Raw genomic sequence first — 20,228 nt, forward strand, 5'->3', positions numbered from 1 at the left:
CCTCCCCCTCGTACCATATCTGTTACTTATTTTTATACACACATTCTTTCTCTCACTCTCTTTTTTCTCCCTCTGTCCCCCTTGCCCATTCTCTGGGTCCCCCCCCCTTGTCTTTCTTCCCGGACCTCCTGTCCCATGATCCTCTCGTATCCCTTTTGCCTATCACCTGTCCAGCTCTTGGCTCCATCCCTCCCCCTCCTGTCTTCTCCTATCATTTTGGATCTCCAACTTTCAAATCCCTTACTCACTCTTCCTTCAGTTAGTCCTTATGAAGGGTCTCAGCCTGAAACGTCGACTGCACCTCTTCCTAGAGATGCTGCCTGGCTTGCTGCGTTCACCAGCAACTTTTATGTGTGTTGCTTGAATTTCCAGCATCTGCAGCATTCCTGTTGTTTGCAAAGAAAGGATGTGTTGACATTGGAGAAGGTTCAAAGGAGATTCATGAAAATGATTCCAGGATTGAAAGGCTTTTCATATGAGGAGTGTTTGATGGCTCTTGTCCTCTACTCACTGGAATTCAGAAGAATGAGGATTGATCTCATTGAAACCTATCGAATGGTGAAAGGCCTCAATAGAATGGATGTGGAGAGGATGTTTCCTGTGGTGGGGGAATCTAAGACCAGAAGTCCAAGCCTCAGAACAGACAGGTGTCCTTTTAGAACAGAGAAGAGGAATAACTTCTGTAGCCAGAGGATGGTCAATATGTGGAATTTGTTGCTACAGGTGGCTGTGGAGCCCAGGTCATTGGTCATTAAGGCAGAGTTTGATAGATTCTTGATTGGTCAAGGCATAAAAGGATATGGGGAGAAGACAGGAGATTAGGACTGAGAGGGAAAATGGATCAGCCATGCAAAATGGACTCAATGGGCCAAATGGCCTAATTGTTCTCCTATACCTTATGGTCTTATGATCAAATGGAGTTGTGCAGGCGACAGGTCCTGTGAGGGAATTGAGCAGGTGAAGGGTGGATCAACCAGGAGGGGGATGAACCTGAGGGATGAGGTGGGATGGGAAAGGGGTCAAAAATGGAAGAATCAGACAGAGAAAAGAGCAGAAGAGGAGGGGGTTGGAGTAATAACTCCACTAAAGTAGAGTGTCATCTAAACTTGTAAATCACAATATTTGTATCAGGTTGTAGACTACCCGGCAGAATATAAGGCGTTGTTCCTCCAGTTTGTGTTGCCTCACCCTCACAGAGAAGGCTGCAGAAAGCCAGGTCAGTGTGAGAATGGGAAGGGGAATTGAAATGTCATTCAACTGGGAATTCTACTGTGGACAGAACATGGGTAAAAGTACAAAAGTACAGGCTGTCTTTAGGGTACAAATCAAATGCCAAGTTATGAACACTGTACGTACAAACAAGGTATAAAAGTCGGATTGTGATGCAGAGCTTTCGGTAAATGCATTCCATGCATATGCACACACACACACACACACACACACACACACACAGAAATATTGCCTTGTCACACTGCTGTCATTATGCTTAGTGTGTGCACTTCAATGTCTTCCCCCTGTGGCATCGGATTGTTATATGGGTCTAAACCAAGCAGATGTACACGGGGTGGATTTGTGGTGCCTTCTCCACTACACACAGTGCAATTTCCATTTCTTTAGTAATAGGGATGTGTAAATGTGTCTATGTTGTTTGTATACTGTATTTAAGGTAGATACGTCTGTCTACTTCGTAATATGACTAACTTCATTGTGGGCTGCATCATATTCTGATTCATGCGTAGTCTTACGTTAACTTTGTGGGTAAGTAAAGATGGCAGAAAAATGGGGTGGTTCACTCTCAGTAGGGGAGAGAGAAATCGAGCTGCCAGGAGTTTACACTGGACAAGAATTAGTGCACAGTTATTATTGTTTTTTATGGTAGCTATCTTTTTTTGCAAATATTGGCAGTTTTCTTTTCACTATTTTCGCTAATTTTTGCAAGTTTGATTTTTGATGCAATGAATAAACACCCTTGCACAAAAGTGCTAAGCTATTCCAGCCATCTTTCCTTCAGTCATAACCCATGTATCACAGCACACAGATGTTCATTCCTATGAACTAATTTCTCCCCTCTCTCCACTTTTAGTATTTGTTCAATTTTATCAATCCCATGCGTTTTGATGCCAATCATTACTGTACTGTTGAGGTCTGGTATATCGAGTGATTTTTGTATATTTTCTGACCTATAGGGAAAAGCAACTTATGGACATCTGTAAAAATGGAATCTGAGATAATCTGTCATTGTTATGTTTACTTTAATATACTGGCAATCAATCAAAAACACTAAAATAATGCTGGAATTAGATGAATATTTTAAATGTGTTTAATAAATATTATTTATTAGGCATTTAAATATAGTTGACATTGAGAAGCGATTCTTATGTCTTTGGCAGCTGGTGAGCTTTTGAAGACAGCTGGAAATTCCCTGAACAGACATATGGAGCTGCTCTGCTCATAGAGCACCAGTTGGATTTATGTGGTAGGGAAGGCTGGGCAGAACATTCGATGCCATCGTCATAAGCCCACAAAGGTACATTTTTAGAACAAGTCATGTTATTTTATTTCCTATATCCACCAGTGCTAACTCTCATACTTTTAACAAAACAAAGATAAAATCTGTATTTAACTTTTCTTTCATGGTTTGTTTCATTTCAGCCCTCTTTTGGGTCCACTGGTTATTGATGAACCAGCCTGGGAATTGTGCTGACTCAAAGCTGAGAGTGCCATCTTGCTGTTCCTTCATGTAGAAGATGAAACACCATTGTGGGCTTCCCTCTGGAATCCACTTCAGTGACTCGGAGGTACATTCCTGAGATTGAAAGGACATCTGCCTGTCAGTCACTGCCTGAAATCAACAGCTTTTCTCATCCATAGCTAGTAACTTTCCATTAACTATTAACTTCATTCCAACTCTTGCCCATTTCCTAATTTATCTCTTTTCTTACAGAGCACCCTCTGCCCCATTTTATGGTGCCCGGCAACCCCACGTTTCTCCTTCTGTATGCCGTCCTCACCACTGCTCATCTCCTGAAACCCCCTGCAAAAGCGTCCTGTAAATGCCAACCTCGGCCAGTTCTGTCCTTGTTTCTCTCTCTTTCACACACACACACACACACACACACACACACACACACACACACACATGTACACACATGCACACACACTCTCTGTCTCTTCCTCACCCCTACGGTGACTCATTCTCACAACACCTCTCTCCCTCCCTCCCTCTCTCTCTTTCTCTCTGTTTCTCTGTCTGTCTGTCTATCTCTCCCTCTCTGCATTCTCTTCTCTCTCTCGCACCTCTGGTCCCTGTGAGCTCTCTCCTCCTTCCTCTGCCACTTCTATGTTATTCATAAAATCTGTGCCTTTGACTAAGATCTTGTTTTTATTTTTATTTAGAGATACAGTGTGGACATGCCCTCCTGGTCCAAAGAGCCTCACCACCCAGCAAGCCACCAATTCAACTCTAATCACAGGAGAATTTACAGTGAACGATTAACCTACTAACCAGAAGGTCTTTGGGCTGTGGGAGGTGACTGGACACACAAAGGGAAATTGTGTGCTCACAGGAAGAAAGTACAAACTAATTACAGAAGGTGTTGGGATTGAACTCAGAACTCCGATGCCCTGGGCTCAATCTGATTGGAATGGGGTTGATGGGCAGAATGGCTTGCTTCTGTGCTGCATGACTTTATGACAACACTCTGGTAGGCTCTGTATGTGGCTGACAGTAGAAGCTAACTTCCTTCATATTAGTTTTATAGGTTAGTTTGGTTTGATGTGACTGTGAGCTTCCCCACATACTGTATTAGCCGACTCAGTGAAGCAAATGGACTGCCTGAACTGTTGAATTCTTCTAGCGTTTTATAATCCAGATGCTAGCATCTGAACCTGACCACATCTCTAAAACTTTTTCCTCGGTCACTTACCTGTATTCTGAGCACTACATTGGACCCCTCCCTCTGACACATCAGGAAACAGTTGGTCTTGGAGAATTTCAGCACAACTGGCATTCCACAATATATTGTTGGGATCTTATTGGATTTGTAATAAAAGATAGTCACCTGAGCTGTGAAGAGAATGGAACTTGGTCACAAACAGCTGCCATAAGAGTTCTCTACATCTTGTTTCAGAGTACCATAGGCACATTTATTTAATAAAGGATGAACACGCAACCAAAGCAACATTTTAAAATACTATATAACTCTGGTAGGTCATTCTAGGGGCATCACATGCACTCCTGGTTGCCCAGGAAGAATGTGGAGGTCTCAGAAAGGGGACAGGAGAGGTTTACCAGGCTCCGGTCTGGATTAGAAACTAAAGAGAGGCTGGACAATCTTGGGATGTTTTCTCCAGAAGCTGAGGGGAGTTTAGAAAATTATGTGAGGTATGGACAGGGTCTTTTTCCCAGGATAGAAACGTCAGATACTAGGGAATAAGCTTTTAAGTTAATGGGTGAAAATCTAAAGAAGTGTGGGACAGGTGTTTTTTTCACATAGGATGAAGCAGGTGCCTAGAATGGGCTGCCAGGAGTGGTGATGGAAGCAGATGATGATGTTGAATAGACACGTGAATACACAGAGGATATGCAGGCAGAAGGACTTTAGTTTGGTGCAGACGTTGAGGGCTGAAATCCAAGATGTGTTTGTCAGTGTACTGGGTATATATCTGGAATGCCCATTCACAGTCAGACTTGATCTGCAGACAACAATGGAGCACAGGACAGGCCCACCACAGTCAGACTTGATCTACATAGGACAATGGACAGTGCATTCGGATCATACTGCTTTCGTGACCTTAATGCCAATTTGTACTAAATGTCCTCCTCCTGTGTGTGTCATCCATATCCCTCCGTTCCCTTCATATTCACATGTCTACTTAAGACTGCTTAAAGGCCATCAACTGCCTGATTCCACTTCTACCCCTGGCACCTACACCATTCCAGGTGTCTACCGCTATCTGCATAAAAAACCTGCCCCTCATGTCAACTATATATCTCCATACACCCACCATTACTCTAACAGCGTGCCCACAGGTGTATAACATTTTTACCCTGGGTAAAAGATTGTTACTGTCTACCCTCTCAAAATTTTAATATCTTGCATCAGGTCTCCCTTCAGCCTACAACACTCCAGGGAGGGTCCAAGTTGGCCCAAGGCATACCCTATAATTTAGGTAGCATCCTGGTAAACCTCTTCTGCAGTCTGTTCAGTCTTCACATCCTTCTAATAATGGGGTGAACAGAACTCCACACTTCAAGTATGGTCTGACTAATGTTTTATGTGGTTGCTGCATTGACTTAATTATTCTTTCACTCATTACCTCACCAATCATTCCATGCGCCTTCTTTCTCACCTTACCACTTCCATAGCCGCTTCCAGTGAACTATGGATCTGGACTCCAAGATCCCTCTGTCCTATTAATGGGCTTGCAATGAACTGTATACTTGCCTTTCACCTGGCTTCATAAAGTGCAACTCCTCATACTTGGTCAGATTACACTCAGTCTGCTATTTCTCTGCTCATGTCTGTATCTGATCTATATGCAGTTGGATTCTTTGATAGTTCTTTACACCATTCACTACTCCAGTCTTGGTGTCCTATGCAAATTTGCTAATCCACCCATCTACATTTCCATCCAAATCATTGATATGTATCAGAAATGACAGGGGTCTGAGTGTGGATCTCTAACCAGAATAATAGTCTTCCACTCCCACTTTCTGTGCTCTATTGGCTAGTCAGTTCTGAATCCAAACTTGCAATTCACCCTGAATTCAATGTATCTTAATCTTCTGAATCAGCCTACCATGAGGAACCTTGTCAAATGCCTTACTAACGTTCAATTGCTCAATTTCTTCTTGAATCATTCTGGGATATATGCCATCAGGTCCTGGGGACTTATCCAGCTCTGTGCTTTTCAGAGGACCCTTATTACCTCCTCCATAATTGCCCCATTTTGTTTTCACCATCATCTAGTTTTTTCTCCTCAGTAAGTACCAACAGAAAGTACTATTTTAGCATCTCAGTCACTTACTCTGATTCCAAACATAAATTCTATCCTTTATCCTACCCTCTGCTTAGTTACTCTTTTTCTTATTATAAGTATAAAATACTTTGGGATTATTCCTACTCCCCAAGATCATTTCATGGCCTTTTTTTTTGGCCTTCCTGATCAGTGGAACAGAGGGATCTGGGAATACAGATACAAAATTCCCTAAAAGTGGCATCACAGGTAGATAGGGTCATAAAGAGAGCTTTTGGTACATTGGCCTTTATTAATCAAAGTATTGAGTATGGAATGTACTGGAAGAGCTGGAATGTTATGATGAGGTTGTATAAGGCACTGGTGAGGCCGAATCTGGAGTATTGTGTTCAGTTTTGGTCACCAAATTACAGGAAGGATATAAATAAGGTTGAAAGAGTGCAGAGAAGGTTTACAAGGATGTTGCCGGGACTTGAGAAACTCAGTTACAGAGAAAGGTGAATAGGTTGGGACTTTATTCCCTGGAGCGTAGAAGAATGAGGGGAGATTTGATAGAGGTATATAAAATTATGATGGGTATAGATAGAGTGAATGCAAGCAGGCTTTTTCCACTGAGGCAAGAGGAGAAAAAAACCAGAGGACATGGGTTTAGGGTGAGGGGGGAAAAGTTTAAAGGGAACATTAGCGGGGGCTTCTTCACACAGAGAGTGGTGGGAGTATGGAACGAGCTGCCAGACGAGGTGGTAAATGCAGGTTCTTTTTTAACATTTAAGAATAAATTGGACAGATACATGGATGGGAGGTGTATGGAGGGATATGGTCCGTGTGCAGGTCAGTGGGACGAGGCAGAAAATGGTTCGGCACAGCCAAGAAGGGCCAAAAGGCCTGTTTCTGTGCTGTAGTTTCTATGGTTTCTATGTTCTTGAGCACTTTCCTGCTGCCTTTATATCCTACAAGGGCTCAGTCTGGTTTTAGCTTATTAACCATATATATGCTTTCTTTAACTTTCTGACTAAATGTGGGCCTCCTGGGACATCCGAAGTTCCCTTACCTTACCATCCTTCTCCTTACTCCTTACCACAATATGCCAATCCCAAGCTCATCTCTTCTGGTCTTTAAACAAATCCCACTAGTCAGACGTGGACTTATCCAACAGCAGCTCCTCCAAATCAACGCCCTTTAAGTCCTACTTTACCCAGTCATAATTTGCTATCCCCACAAGGTCCGTTCATCCCCACTCATAACTACATGAAAACATAAAGAGTTGCAATCATTATTCACCCCCTATCAGGTCTGTCACCGTTTCCCAAAATCAGGTCCAGAACATTTTCTCCTCCAGTTGGCCTCTCCACACACTCCTTTAATAACCTCTCGTGGATTCATTGAAAAAAATCTGGACTGAGCTTCTGTGTTAAGGAGATCTTAAGAAATACTGAGGAAGTTAAAGTACCCCCCCCATGACAATCTTATGTTTCCGCACCTTCCTATAATCTGTTTCTTCACCTCTCGGTGAGTATTGGCGAGATGGACAATAGTATACAGTAACTAACAAAGGAAAATCTGCAGATTCTAGAAATCCAAGCAACACACACAAAATGCTGGAGGAACTCAGCAGGCCAGGCAGCAACTATGGAAAAAAGTACAGTCGATCTGTTGGGCTGAAAACCTTCAGTAGAACTGGAGAAAAAAAGATGAGGAGTATTCTCAGAGAACATTTCGGAAGTGCAGTGTTATGTGTTTTACTGGAACGGGGCTGCACGAGGACATACCCGATCAAATCTTTTCCATGGACGGCTTCCAGACCGTTTGGGCTGACCAGAAGTGTACTGAGAGCGGTAAGCGTAAAGGAATTGGGTGCTTACTGTTCTGGTTAACAACGGATGGTGCAATCCGGGTCATATTACGATCGAGGAACGTGTTTGTAGACCGGATATTGAACTTTTTGCTGTTGGACCCCGGCCATATTCCACCGTGATACAACACTGGCCATTGAACTTTGCAGCTCCTCCCGTGGAGTGTCAGACACCCTGAGCCAATAGGCTGGTCCTGGACTTATTTCCATCTGGCATAGTTTTCATTTTGTTGTTTGATTGTTTGTGGTTTTTGTATTGCTATATTTATGCTCTATTCTTGGTTGGTGCAGCTGTAACGAAACCCAATTTCCCTTGGGATCAATAAAGTATATCTATCTATCTATCTATCTATCTATCAGTAGCAGAGACAACCATTTACAACCACTCTCTGGCATCTCCCACAAAGCCAATATTTAATCCAATTTACTATCTCATCTTGAGTGCCAAATGGCTGAATGTTCTTGACCACCTTCCCATCCAGGACCTTGTCAAAGTTGCTGAAGTCCAGGTAGACAACATCCACTGCCTTGCCTTCATCAACTTTCCTGATAACTTCCTCTAAAAACTCTGTAAGATTGTTTAGACATGCACAAAGCCATGCTGACTATCCCTGATCACTCCTGTCTATCCACATACTTTTGTATTTATCTGGTCCCTTACAATAGCTTCCAATAACATAGAAACATAGAAACATAGAAAATAGGTGCAGGAGTAGGCCATTCGGCCCTTCGAGCCTGCACCACCATTTATTATGATCATGGCTGATCATCCAACTAGGAACCCAGCCTTCCCTCCATACCCCCTGACCCCTGTAGCCACAAGGGCCATATCTAACTTCCTTTTAAACATAGCTAATGAACTGGCCTCAACAGTTTGCTGTGGCAGAGAATTCCACAGATTCACCACTCTCTGTGTGAAGAAGTTTTTCCTAACCTCGGTCCTAAAAGGCTTCCCCTCTATCCTCAAACTGTGACCCCTCGTTCTAGACCTCCCCAACATCGGGAACAATCTTCCCGCATCTAGCCTGTCCAATCCCTTTAGGATCTTATACGTTTCAATCAGATCCCCCCTCAATCTTCTAAATTCCAACGAGTACAAGCCCAGTTCATTCAGTCTTTCTTCATATGAAAGACCTGCCATCCCAGGAATCAATCTGGTGAACCTTCTTTGTACTCCCTCTATGGCAAAGATGTCTTTCCTCAGATTAGGGGACCAAAACTGCACACAATACTCCAGGTGTGGTCTCACCAAGGCCTTGTACAACTGCAGTAGTACCTCCCTGCTCCTGTACTCGAATCCTCTCGCTATAAATGCCAGCATACCGTTCGCCTTTTTCACCGCCTGCTGTACCTGCATGCCCACTTTCAATGAAAGGTGTATAATGACACCCAGGTCTCGTTGCACCTCCCCTTTTCCTAATCGGCCACCATTCAGATAATAATCTGTTTTCCTATTTTTGCCACCAAAGTGGATAACTTCACATTTATCCACATTAAATTGCATCTGCCATGAGTTTGCCCACTCACCCAACCTATCCAAGTCACCCTGCATCCTCTTAGCATCCTCCTCACTGCTAACACTGCCACCCAGCTTTGTGTCATCCGCAAACTTGGAGATGCTGCATTTAATTCCCTCATCCAAGTCATTAATATATATTGTAAACAACTGGGGTCCCAGCACTGAGCCTTGCGGTACCCCACTAGTCACCGCCTGCCATTCTGAAAAGGTCCCGTTTATTCCCACTCTTTGCTTCCTGTCTGCTAACCAATTCTCCACCCACACCAATACCTTACCCCCAATACCGTGTGCTTTAAGTTTGCACACTAATCTCCTGTGTGGGACCTTGTCAAAAGCCTTTTGAAAATCCAAATATACCACATCCACTGGTTCTCCCCTATCCACTCTACTAGTTACATCCTCAAAAAATTCTATGAGATTCGTCAGACATGATTTTCCTTTCACAAATCCATGCTGACTTTGTCCGATCATTTCACCGCTTTCCAAATGTGGTGTTATCACATCCTTGATAACTGACTCCAGCAGTTTCCCCACCACCGACGTTAGGCTAACCGGTCTATAATTCCCCGGTTTCTCTCTCCCTCCTTTTTTAAAAAGTGGGGTTACATTAGCCACCCTCCAATCCTCAGGAACTAGTCCAGAATCTAACGAGTTTTGAAAAATTATCACTAATGCATCCACTATTTCTTGGGCCACTTCCTTAAGCACTCTGGGATGCAGACCATCTGGCCCTGGGGATTTATCTGCCTTCAATCCCTTCAATTTACCTAACACCACTTCCCTACTAACATGTATTTCGCTCAGTTCCTCCATCTCACTGGACCCTCTGTCCCTTACTATTTCTGGAAGATTATTTATGTCCTCCTTAGTGAAGACAGAACCAAAGTAATTATTCAATTGGTCTGCCATGTCCTTGCTCCCCATAATCAATTCACCTGTTTCTGTTTGCAGGGGACCTACATTTGTCTTTATCAGTCTTTTCCTTTTTACATATCTATAAAAGCTTTTACAGTCCATTTTTATGTTCTCTGCCAGTTTTCTCTCATAATCTTTTTTCCCCTTCCTAATTAAGCCCTTTGTCCTCCTCTGCTGAACTCTGAATTTCTCCCAGTCCTCAGGTGAGCCACTTTCTCTGGCTGATTTGTATGCTACTTCTTTGGAATTGATACTATCCCTAATTTCTCTTGTCAGCCACGGGTGCACTACCTTCCTTGATTTATTCTTTTGCCAAACTGGGATGAACAATTGTTGTAGTTCATCCATGCAACCTTTAAATGCCTGCCATTGCATATCCACCGTCAATCCTTGACCTTCTTATTACTGACATCAGGCTCACTGACCTATTATTTCTTAGCTTATTCTTACAGCCTTTCTTAAACCATGGAACAACATTAGCTATCCTCCAGTCCTCCGGCATCTCACCCGTGGCTAAGGATGAATTAAATATCTCTGCTAGACCCCCTGCGATTTCTGCATTAGCCTCTCACACCTTGTCAGGCCTTGAGGACTTAAGTCATTCAGCTCAACAATCTGCTCCACCATTTCATCATGGCTGATCCATTTCCATTTCAACCCCATTCTCCTGCCTTATAACCATATAACCATATAACAATTACAGCACGGAAACAGGCCATCTCGGCCCTTCTAGTCCATGCCAAACTCTTACTCTCACCTAGTCCCACCAACCTACATTCAGCCCATAACCCTCATTCCTTTCCTGTCCATATATCTAAGTTGCATGCCATCTTGGTCAATGTCTCCCATCCACTACATAATGTACTGGGTGGGCACAGGAGTACATTCAGCCAGAGACTCATTCCACCGAGATGCAACACAGAGCGTCATAGGAAGTCATTCCTGCCTGTGGCCATCAAACTTTACAACTCCTCCCTTGGAGGGTCAGACACACTGAGCCGATAGGCTGGTCCTGGATTTATTTCATATTTTACTGGCATAATTTACATATTACTATTTAACTATTTATGGTTCTATTACTATTTATTATTTATGGTGCAACTGTAACGAAAACTAATTTCCCCTGGGATCAGTAAAGTATGACTATGACTATGAATATCTATCCAATTTAGTTTGCCTTCTCCCCATAACCTTCCATGCCCTAACTAGTCAAGAACCTATCAACCTCCACCTTAAATACACCCAATATCCTGTCCACCAGAAGATAGGAAATTAGGGGTAGTATCAATTCCAAAGAAGAAGCATACAAATTAGCCAGAGAAAGTGGCTCACCTGAGGACTGGGAGAAATTCAGAGTTCAGCAGAGGAGGACAAAGGGCTTAATTAGGAAGGGGAAAAAAGATTATGAGAGAAAACTGGCAGGGAACATGAAAACTGACTGTAAAAGCTTTTATAGATATGTAAAAAGGAAAAGACTGGTAAAGACAAATGTAGGTCCCCTGCAGACAGAAACAGGTGAATTGATTATGGGGAGCAAGGACATGGCAGACCAATTGAATAATTACTTTGGTTCTGTCTTCACTAAGGAGGACATAAATAATCTTCCAGAAATAGTAGGGGACAGAGGGTCCAGTGAGATGGAGGAACTGAGCGAAATACATGTTAGTAGGGAAGTGGTGTTAGGTAAATTGAAGGGATTGAAGGCAGATAAATCCCCAGGGCCAGATGGTCTGCATCCTAGAGTGCTTAAGGAAGTAGCCCAAGAAATAGTGGATGCATTAGTGATAATTTTTCAAAACTCTTTAGATTCTGGACTAGTTCCTGAGGATTGGAGGGTGGCTAATGTAACTCCACTTTTTAAAAAAGGAGGGAGAGAGAAACCGGGGAATTATAGACCGGTTAGCGTAACGTCGGTGGTGGGGAAACTGCTGGAGTCAGTTATCAAAGATGTGATAACAGCACATTTGGAAAGCGGTGAAATGATCAGACAAAGTCAGCATGGATTTGTGAAAGGAAAATCATGTCTGACGAATCTCATAGAATTTTTTGAGAATGTAACTAGTAGAGTGGATAGGGGAGAACCAGTGGATGTGGTATATTTGGATTTTCAAAAGGCTTTTGACAAGGTCCCACACAGGAGATTAGTGTGCAAACTTAAAGCACACGGTATTGGGGGTAAGGTATTGGTGTGGGTGGAGAATTGGTTAGCAGACAGGAAGCAAAGAGTGGGAATAAACGGGACCTTTTCAGAATGGCAGGCGGTGACTAGTGGGGTACCGCAAGGCTCAGTGCTGGGACCCCAGTTGTTTACAATATATATTAACGACTTGGATGAGGGAATTAAATGCAGCATCTCCAAGTTTGCGGATGACACGAAGCTGGGTGGCAGTGTTAGCTGTGAGGAGGATGCTAAGAGGATGCAGGGTGACTTGGATAGGTTGGGTGAGTGGGCAAATTCATGGCAGATGCAATTTAATGTGGATAAATGTGAAGTTATCCACTTTGGTGGCAAAAATAGGAAAACAGATTATTATCTGAATGGTGGCCGATTAGGAAAAGGGGAGGTGCAACGAGACCTGGGTGTCATTATACACTAGTCATTGAAAGTGGGCATGCAGGTACAGCAGGCGGTGAAAAAGGCGAATGGTATGCTGGCATTTATAGCAAGAGGATTCGAGTACAGGAGCAGGGAGGTACTACTGCAGTTGTACAAGGTCTTGGTGAGACCACACCTGGAGTATTGTGTGCAGTTTTGGTCCCCTAATCTGAGGAAAGACATCCTTGCCTTAGAGGGAGTACAAAGAAGGTTCACCAGATTGATTCCTGGGATGGCAGGACTTTCATATGAAGAAAGACTGGATGAACTGGGCTTGTACTCGTTGGAATTTAGAAGATTGAGGGGGGATCTGATTGAAACGTATAAGATCCTAAAGGCATTGGACAGGCTAGATGCAGGAAGATTGTTCCCGATGTTGGGGAAGTCCAGAACGAGGGGCCACAGTTTGAGGATAGAGGGGAAGCCTTTCAGGACCGAGATTAGGAAAAACTTCTTCACACAGAGAGTGGTGAATCTGTGGAATTCTCTGCCACAGGAAACAGTTGAGGCCAGTTCATTGTCTATATTTAAGAGGGAGTTAGATATGGCCCTTGTGGCTACGGGGGTCAGGGGGTATGGAGGGAAGGCTGGGGCGGGGTTCTGAGTTGGATGATCAGCCATGATCATAATAAATGGCGGTGCAGGCTGGAAGGGCCGAATGGCCTACTCCTGCACCTATTTTCTATGTTTCTATGTTTCTATGTCATGGAAGCCATCTCTCCCCCAGGGTTAGCCAGCAGCACTGGAACCCTGTCAGATCCTGATCTCTCCTGGATGTGTTGCACGTTATAGATACAAGAGCAGAATTAGACTATTCCACCCATCGAGTCTACTCTGGCATTCAATCGTGGCTATTCTTTTTTCTCAACCCTATTCTCCCACCTTCTCCCCATAACCCCTAACCCCAATGCCAATCAAAATTCTTTCAGTCTTTGACTTAAATACGCTTAATGACTTGGCCTCCATAGCCCTCTGTGACAAGGAATTCCAGACATTCAATACCCTCTGACTGAAGAAATTCCTCCTCATCTCAGGTCCAAACGGATGTCTTTTTATTCTGAGGCTATGCCCCTGGATCCTAGACTACCTTACTAATCGGAGCATTCTCTCCATGTCCACTCTATTCTGGCTTTTCAGGATGCAGTAGGTTTCAGTGAGATTTCCTCACCCACCCCACCTTATTGACTGCTAACAAGTATAAGCCGAGAGGCATCACACGCTCTCCTAAGTGAAGCCTTTCATTCTAAACCCTCCCCTGCCCAGTACATCTTTTGTTAGATACCAAGCCCAAAATTGCCCGCAATATTCCAAATGCAGTCTGATTAGGGCCATTGAAATATCGGCATATTGGCTCAGATATCAGACACACTAAGTAGTTGGAAGACGAGAGGCACCGACAGATTATGGTTCACCATTAGTACCCAAGGGCTTGAGTCCATCCCATATATCAAGGAACTCATCAGGTCCGGCAGCATCCATGGAAGCGATGAGTCAATGTTTCGGGCCGGAACCCTTCGTCAGGACTGAAGAGGGAAGGGGCAGAGGCCCTATAAAGAAGGTGGGGGAGGGTGGGAAGGAGAAGGCTGGTAGGTTCCAGGTAAAAAACCAGTAAGGGGAAAGACAAAGGGGTGGGGGAGGAGAAGCAGAGAGGTGATAGGCAGGAAAGGTGAAGAAGGAATAGGTCCTGACGAAGGGTTCCAGCCCGAAACGGCGACTCATCGTTTCCACGGATATTGCCAGACCTGCTGAGTTCCTCCAGCGTGTTGTGAGTGTTGCTTTGACCCCAGCATCTGAAGATTATTTTGTGTTTACCATATATCAAGGGCTGTCCAAGCAGCATGTGGGCAATTTAGGAGTGAAGCTCGGAGCTGAGGAAAGCAGGGGCTCATCATCGGGGACCGGTCTTGAGGATTTATAAGGAAGAAACAAGCATTCAGAAATAATGCTTTAGATGCTGTGAGACTATAAAATTCCTTGTGAGCTTCAGACCCACCCCCCCCAGCACTGCCATCTAAGTTTGATAGAATATTGCTGTCTTCTCATGTGAGTAACATGATAAACTTTGTTTTGTATGCCATTCAAAAAATTATACTCAATAAAAGATATTGTAAAAAGAAAACAATGCAGAATCTAATGTTACAGTTAGAGAAAGTGCAGTGCAGAGAGAAAAATAAAGGACAGGGCCACAACTGGGTCAATTGGGAGATGAAAAGTTTACCATCAGGTGCGCTAAGAACTGTCCTTGGCATCTGTCATGAAATGACCACACTAAAAAGTAGAGACCTAAGAGACTACAGAACTGAAAAGTAATAAGAGATGGACTTAACCAGGTGTTCCAAGAAGTTTCTTAAAACTAAGATGACTGTACTGAAGTGGGAAGAAGCTACCTATTATAGAAATTGTAGAGAACCATTGATCCTGCAAGCATGTCTATTAAACTGTTTAAAGATGACACTTACCAGACTCAGAATTCTGCCGACTAAGAACTATTCTTTTGCGGTTGCTGCCAGGTCGAAGATACTGATCTCGCTCATTATGAATTAGAAATGGACAATCACTGTTCATTACTTTCAGTATCATCCCACAACATTCATTGGAAGATAATTCTTCTGCAGAAAGAAAGCAGATGATTGTTAATAATAGGTCTTCATCTTCGAAAGGCATAGAAATCTAGTACTGTGAGCTTGATCATGTCAAGGAGATTAATATTTAATTAAAATAACTTTCTCTTATTGTCAACTTCATAACAATCAGGCCATACAGTAGTCAAATACCTTTTTTCCACTTCCGGGGAGCCATTAAGAAGGCAGCTGGTGCAAGCAGCTCTGATTGAAATAATCTAATATTCACGTTTTAGACTGCTACAGCTGAAATCCACAGCTACAGCCATGGACAATACAGTAAGTGACATTTTTAAAAATCTAGCAGCTCAAAGTCAACGAATCTTGGACGGCAGTCTCCGGTTACAAGTGTGGTTCCCCTTTAAGACAGCGGAAAAGGGGATGCCGCACTGAAGAGTTCATTTAAGAAGAAGAGGATTTTGACTTCCACTGCCTGCTGGCAAACGTACATTATGTAATAAATAAAATCGAAGATCTCAGAGCAAGATTGCTGTACCAGAGGGATGTGGTATTACAGAGACTTGGATTTGCCCCGCCTTTCTGGACGCAACAATACAACTCACTGGCTTCACAATTCACCATCAAGATAGGAGTGCTGAGTCCTTCAATGGCAGAGAAGGTGGAGTATGCTTTATGGCTAATGGTTACGGTGTACAAAGTCAGTGGTTCTGCCCCAGCCCTGCTTACCTGATCTGGAACATCTGGCAATTAAATGCCATGGGAGCTAATTTCATCACCTTGGAGCAGGGTAGATTCTCCTCAGGCCCGTGTCAAACAAGTTCTGGATGAACTGAGTGACTCAATGAAACAGCACACCCTGATGCCTTTCTCATCATTTTGGGGGATTTCAACCAGACGAAAAAGTTTCTAAATAATTATCACTTGAGGAACCAGATCAGCCAACTCACTGGACCACTTAACATGCACCCCACACCAACACTTTGGAAAGTCTGATCACTCTGCTGTACTTCCACTCCCTGATTATAGGCGCAGACTGCAGCACCAGTAGCAAGGTGGTACCGACAAGGGAGATGCAGGGGTGCTTACTGCTTTGACTTGCTGTACTGGACTGTATTCAGGGATTCATCTTTGAGTCTGAATGAGTACGCCACAGTTGTCACCAGCTTCATTAAAACCCGTGTGGATGAGTGTGTGTCTGCAAGAACTTACTGTACATACCCAAATCAAAAGCTGTGGGTGAACCAGGAGGCTTGTATCTGCTGAGGGCTAGATCTGTGGCATTCAAGTCTGGTGACCCAGGGCTATACAAGGAGGCCAGGAACAACTTATGGAGGGCTACCCCAAAAGCAAAGGAGGTTAGAGACAGAACCAGATGTGTGTCAGCTCTGCTAGGGTTTGCATCCCGTTACTTCCTACAACTCATGAACGACTGTGATGCTTCACTCCCAGATGAACTTAAAACCTTTTATGCCTGCTTTGAAAGGGAGAATAAAGCTACAGCTATGAGGATCCCTGCAGCACCCGGTGACCCTGTAATCTCTGTCTCGGAGGCTGACGTCAGTCTGTCTTTCAGGAGAGTGAACCCTCGCATGGTGGCAGAGCTCAATAGAGTACCTGGTAAGGCTCTGGAAACTTGTGTCAACCAACTGGCAGGGATGTTAAAAGACATTTTCAATCTCTCACTGGTACAGGCAGAAGTTCCCACCTGTTCAAAATCATACCAGTGCCCAAGAAGAGCAGGTGAACTGCCTCAAATGAGTATCATCCAGAGGCAGTCATATCTACGGTGATAAAATGCTTTGAGAGGTTGGTCATGGCTAGAATCAACACCTGCCTCAGAAAGGACCTGGACTCACTGAAATTGGCCTATCGCAATTGGCTCTTCACACAGCCTTGGATCATCAGGACAATGTCAGGCTGCTGTTTATTAACTATAGCTCAGCATTTAACACAATAATTTTTAAAGGTCTGATCAAAAAGCTCCAAAACCTGGGCCTCTCTGTAGCTTCATCTGCAACTGGATATTCGACTTCCTCACCGGAAGACCACAGTGTGTGCAGATTGGAAATAACTTCTCCATCTCACCGACAATTAACACTGGCGCACCTCAAGGGTGTGTGCTTCGCCCACTGATCCACTATCTCTACACCCATAACTGTGTGGCTAAGCACAGTTCAAATACCATCTACAAATTTGCTGATGACACAAATATTGTTGGCAAAATTTCAGATGGTGATGAAAAGCGTACAGGAATGAGATAATCAGCTAGTTGAGTGATGTCACAACAACAACCTTGTATTCAAAGTCAGTAAGACCAAAGAACTGATTGTGGATTTCAGAAAGGGTTAGACAAGGGAACACACACCAGTCCTCATGGAGGGATCAGAGTGGAAAGAGTGAGCTAATTCAAGTTCCTGGGTGTCAACGTCTCTGAGGATCTATCCTGGGCCCAACATATCAATTCAGTTACAAAGAAGACACGACAGAGACTATATTTCATTAGGAGTTTGAAGAAATTTTCTACGTCACCAGGGACTCTTGCAAATTTGTACAGCTGTACCGTGAAGAGGACTCTAACTGGCTTCATCAACATCTGGTATGGTGGTGGGGTGGGGGGTGGTGGGAAACCAGCAGTAAGCTGCAGAAAGTTGTAAACTAAGTCAGCTCCATCATGGGCACTAGTCTCTGTAATAGCCAGGAAACCTTCAAGGAGCAATGTATCAAAAGACAGCATCTGTCACTGAGGATCCCCATCACCCAGGACATGCCCCCTTCTCATTGCTACCATCACAGAGGAGGTACAGGAGCCACCTATTCAGTGATCAGGAACAGCTTCTTCCCCACTGCCATCAGATTTCTGAATGGACAATGAACACCACCTCACTACTTTTTTAATTTTTGCGCTACCTATTTAAGTGAATTCAACTTAAAAAATATATATATAGTAATTCAGTTTCTATTATGTATTGGAATGTACTGCTGCTGCATAATACCAGTGCCCTGGCTCTGATTCTGAGGGATGTAACAGCCATTGTATGCCTAGCACAAGTATTGAACACTGATCAGTCCTGGGCCAGTTTGTACACAGGTGACCTTTCTCTATGCTTGCATGCAGGTGACCTTTCCCTAGGTAGTCTTCTTCACAGCCCAGTCTCAGCCTACTGATGGGGGCTGTAACAGTGTTGTGCTAACTGCTATGCTGCCACACAGTGTAGCCTAAGGCTACAAAATTGTTCAGCACAGGTAAGCTGATCGCCCACCCACTGCCTGATAGTTAGGTACTGTGTCCATCAAGAAAAACTGTAAAAACTGCTACCTTAGTGAAATGTATAGTCGCATTCCCTTGAAGATGGAGAAATCTCTATAATGCTGAAGGAACAAAGTACTAATTCTGGCATTCATTTTTACACCAAAGCACGAGTGTTTGCCTCCTGTACTTCTGGGCTAATTTTAGATAATTGTATTAAGTTTTAAAATGTTTCATTAAATCAATGGAAAGTAGACAGTCTTGGAAGTTGGAGCAGAGAGGGAAATCTATATGAAGGCACTCTGGCTTATAAGAGACCAGACATGGACCCCTATGGCAGGCTATGTGAGAAGCGAGTCACACTGACAGCAATAGCTTTAGATTTTAGACAGGAGACACAAGAGACTGCAGATGTAGAATCCAGAGCAACAAACAGTCTGCTGGAGGAACTCTGTAGGTCGAGCAGTTGGGTATTCTGCCAAAACCCTGCATCGGGATATTTTGCTTTCATTTTCATCAAGTCTGCTCTGTCATTTCATTATGGCTGATCCATTTTCCTCTTAACCCCATTCCCCTGCCTTCTCCTCATAACCTTGCATGCCCTGAGTAATCAAGAACCTATCAACCTCTGCCTTAGATGCAAGACCCTTTGCACCTCAGATTTTTTAATTTTCTCCCCGTTTAAAAAATAGTCTTCTTTTATTTCTTCTACCAAAGTGCATGACCGTACACTTTCCGACATGATTCCATCTGCCACTTCTTTGCCAATTCTTCTGCAACACTACCCGCCCCTCCAACAACCTTCATATCAACTTAGAATGACTGATCTGGGTCTCACCGCCGCTGACAATGTCTTCGAAGTTGTTGAGCGATATGCTCGATTGAGCTTCTGCTTGGAAATGAATAAAGCAGGGAATAGCAGTTTCAGAAAGTTCGCAAAAAACTTCGTAGGGTCAGCACCTACCATTGATTCTTCAGGACCCAGAATTCACAAGTTATTTCTCCTGTTTCTATTTTTTAGACTGATAATCCTTTTCATCATCTTATCATTGGATAAAGATAATTCTTTGCAGAGTTTAATTGTATCATCAATGTCCTCTTCAAGTGTCACCAGCTTTGCAATATTTTCCTGAATTTGGTTCTCATGCTCAGATAAAGTTTGTTGAATTGTATCCAATTTGCTGTTAAGTCATTGAAACTCCTCAGAAAATTCTGATTTTTGCCATTTAAGGAAGTCACTGATTGAATCCAAAGTGACTGGAGATTCATCTTCTGTTTCTCTTTCTGTCATGGTCCTGATCGGGGTCTCTTTAAATTTACTTTGTTTATGTTACAATCCGGACCGTTGACTCCCTGTTTCCCTTTGGTTCCCTGTTTTCCCGTGTCCCTCGGCCTTGGTAGTTGGAGGCAATTTATTCTCAGCTGAACTAGTAGTTTATAGTCTCCGGCTTTCAGCTGTTCTGCGCGAGAACGTCTGCAAAGTCACCGAAGGTATGGCGTGCCAATGTCATCTGGCCGAAGCAAGCCTACTCTCCGCC

The 20,228-nt window shown here is 43.6% G+C and overlaps 1 protein-coding gene across 2 annotated transcripts in view; it reads right to left on the bottom strand.

Moving 5' to 3' along the window:
- Positions 1–535: 535 nt before the first annotated feature.
- Positions 536–20,228, bottom strand: part of LOC134347597 (uncharacterized) — a 47,260-nt gene continuing 27,567 nt past the window's right edge. For both annotated transcript variants that reach the window (XM_063049953.1, XM_063049954.1), the window contains exons 4-6: positions 15,321–15,470; positions 3,927–4,066; positions 536–2,806 (exon numbers count right to left, since the gene is read on the bottom strand). In XM_063049953.1, coding sequence (XP_062906023.1) covers positions 2,585–2,806; positions 3,927–4,066; positions 15,321–15,470 — 512 coding nt within the window. In that variant the 3' untranslated portion in view covers positions 536–2,584. The remainder of the gene's footprint in view (positions 2,807–3,926; positions 4,067–15,320; positions 15,471–20,228) is intronic.

This window comes from Mobula hypostoma, chromosome 6, assembly GCF_963921235.1.
Source record: "Mobula hypostoma chromosome 6, sMobHyp1.1, whole genome shotgun sequence".
NCBI classification, from domain to species: Eukaryota; Metazoa; Chordata; class Chondrichthyes; order Myliobatiformes; family Myliobatidae; genus Mobula; species Mobula hypostoma.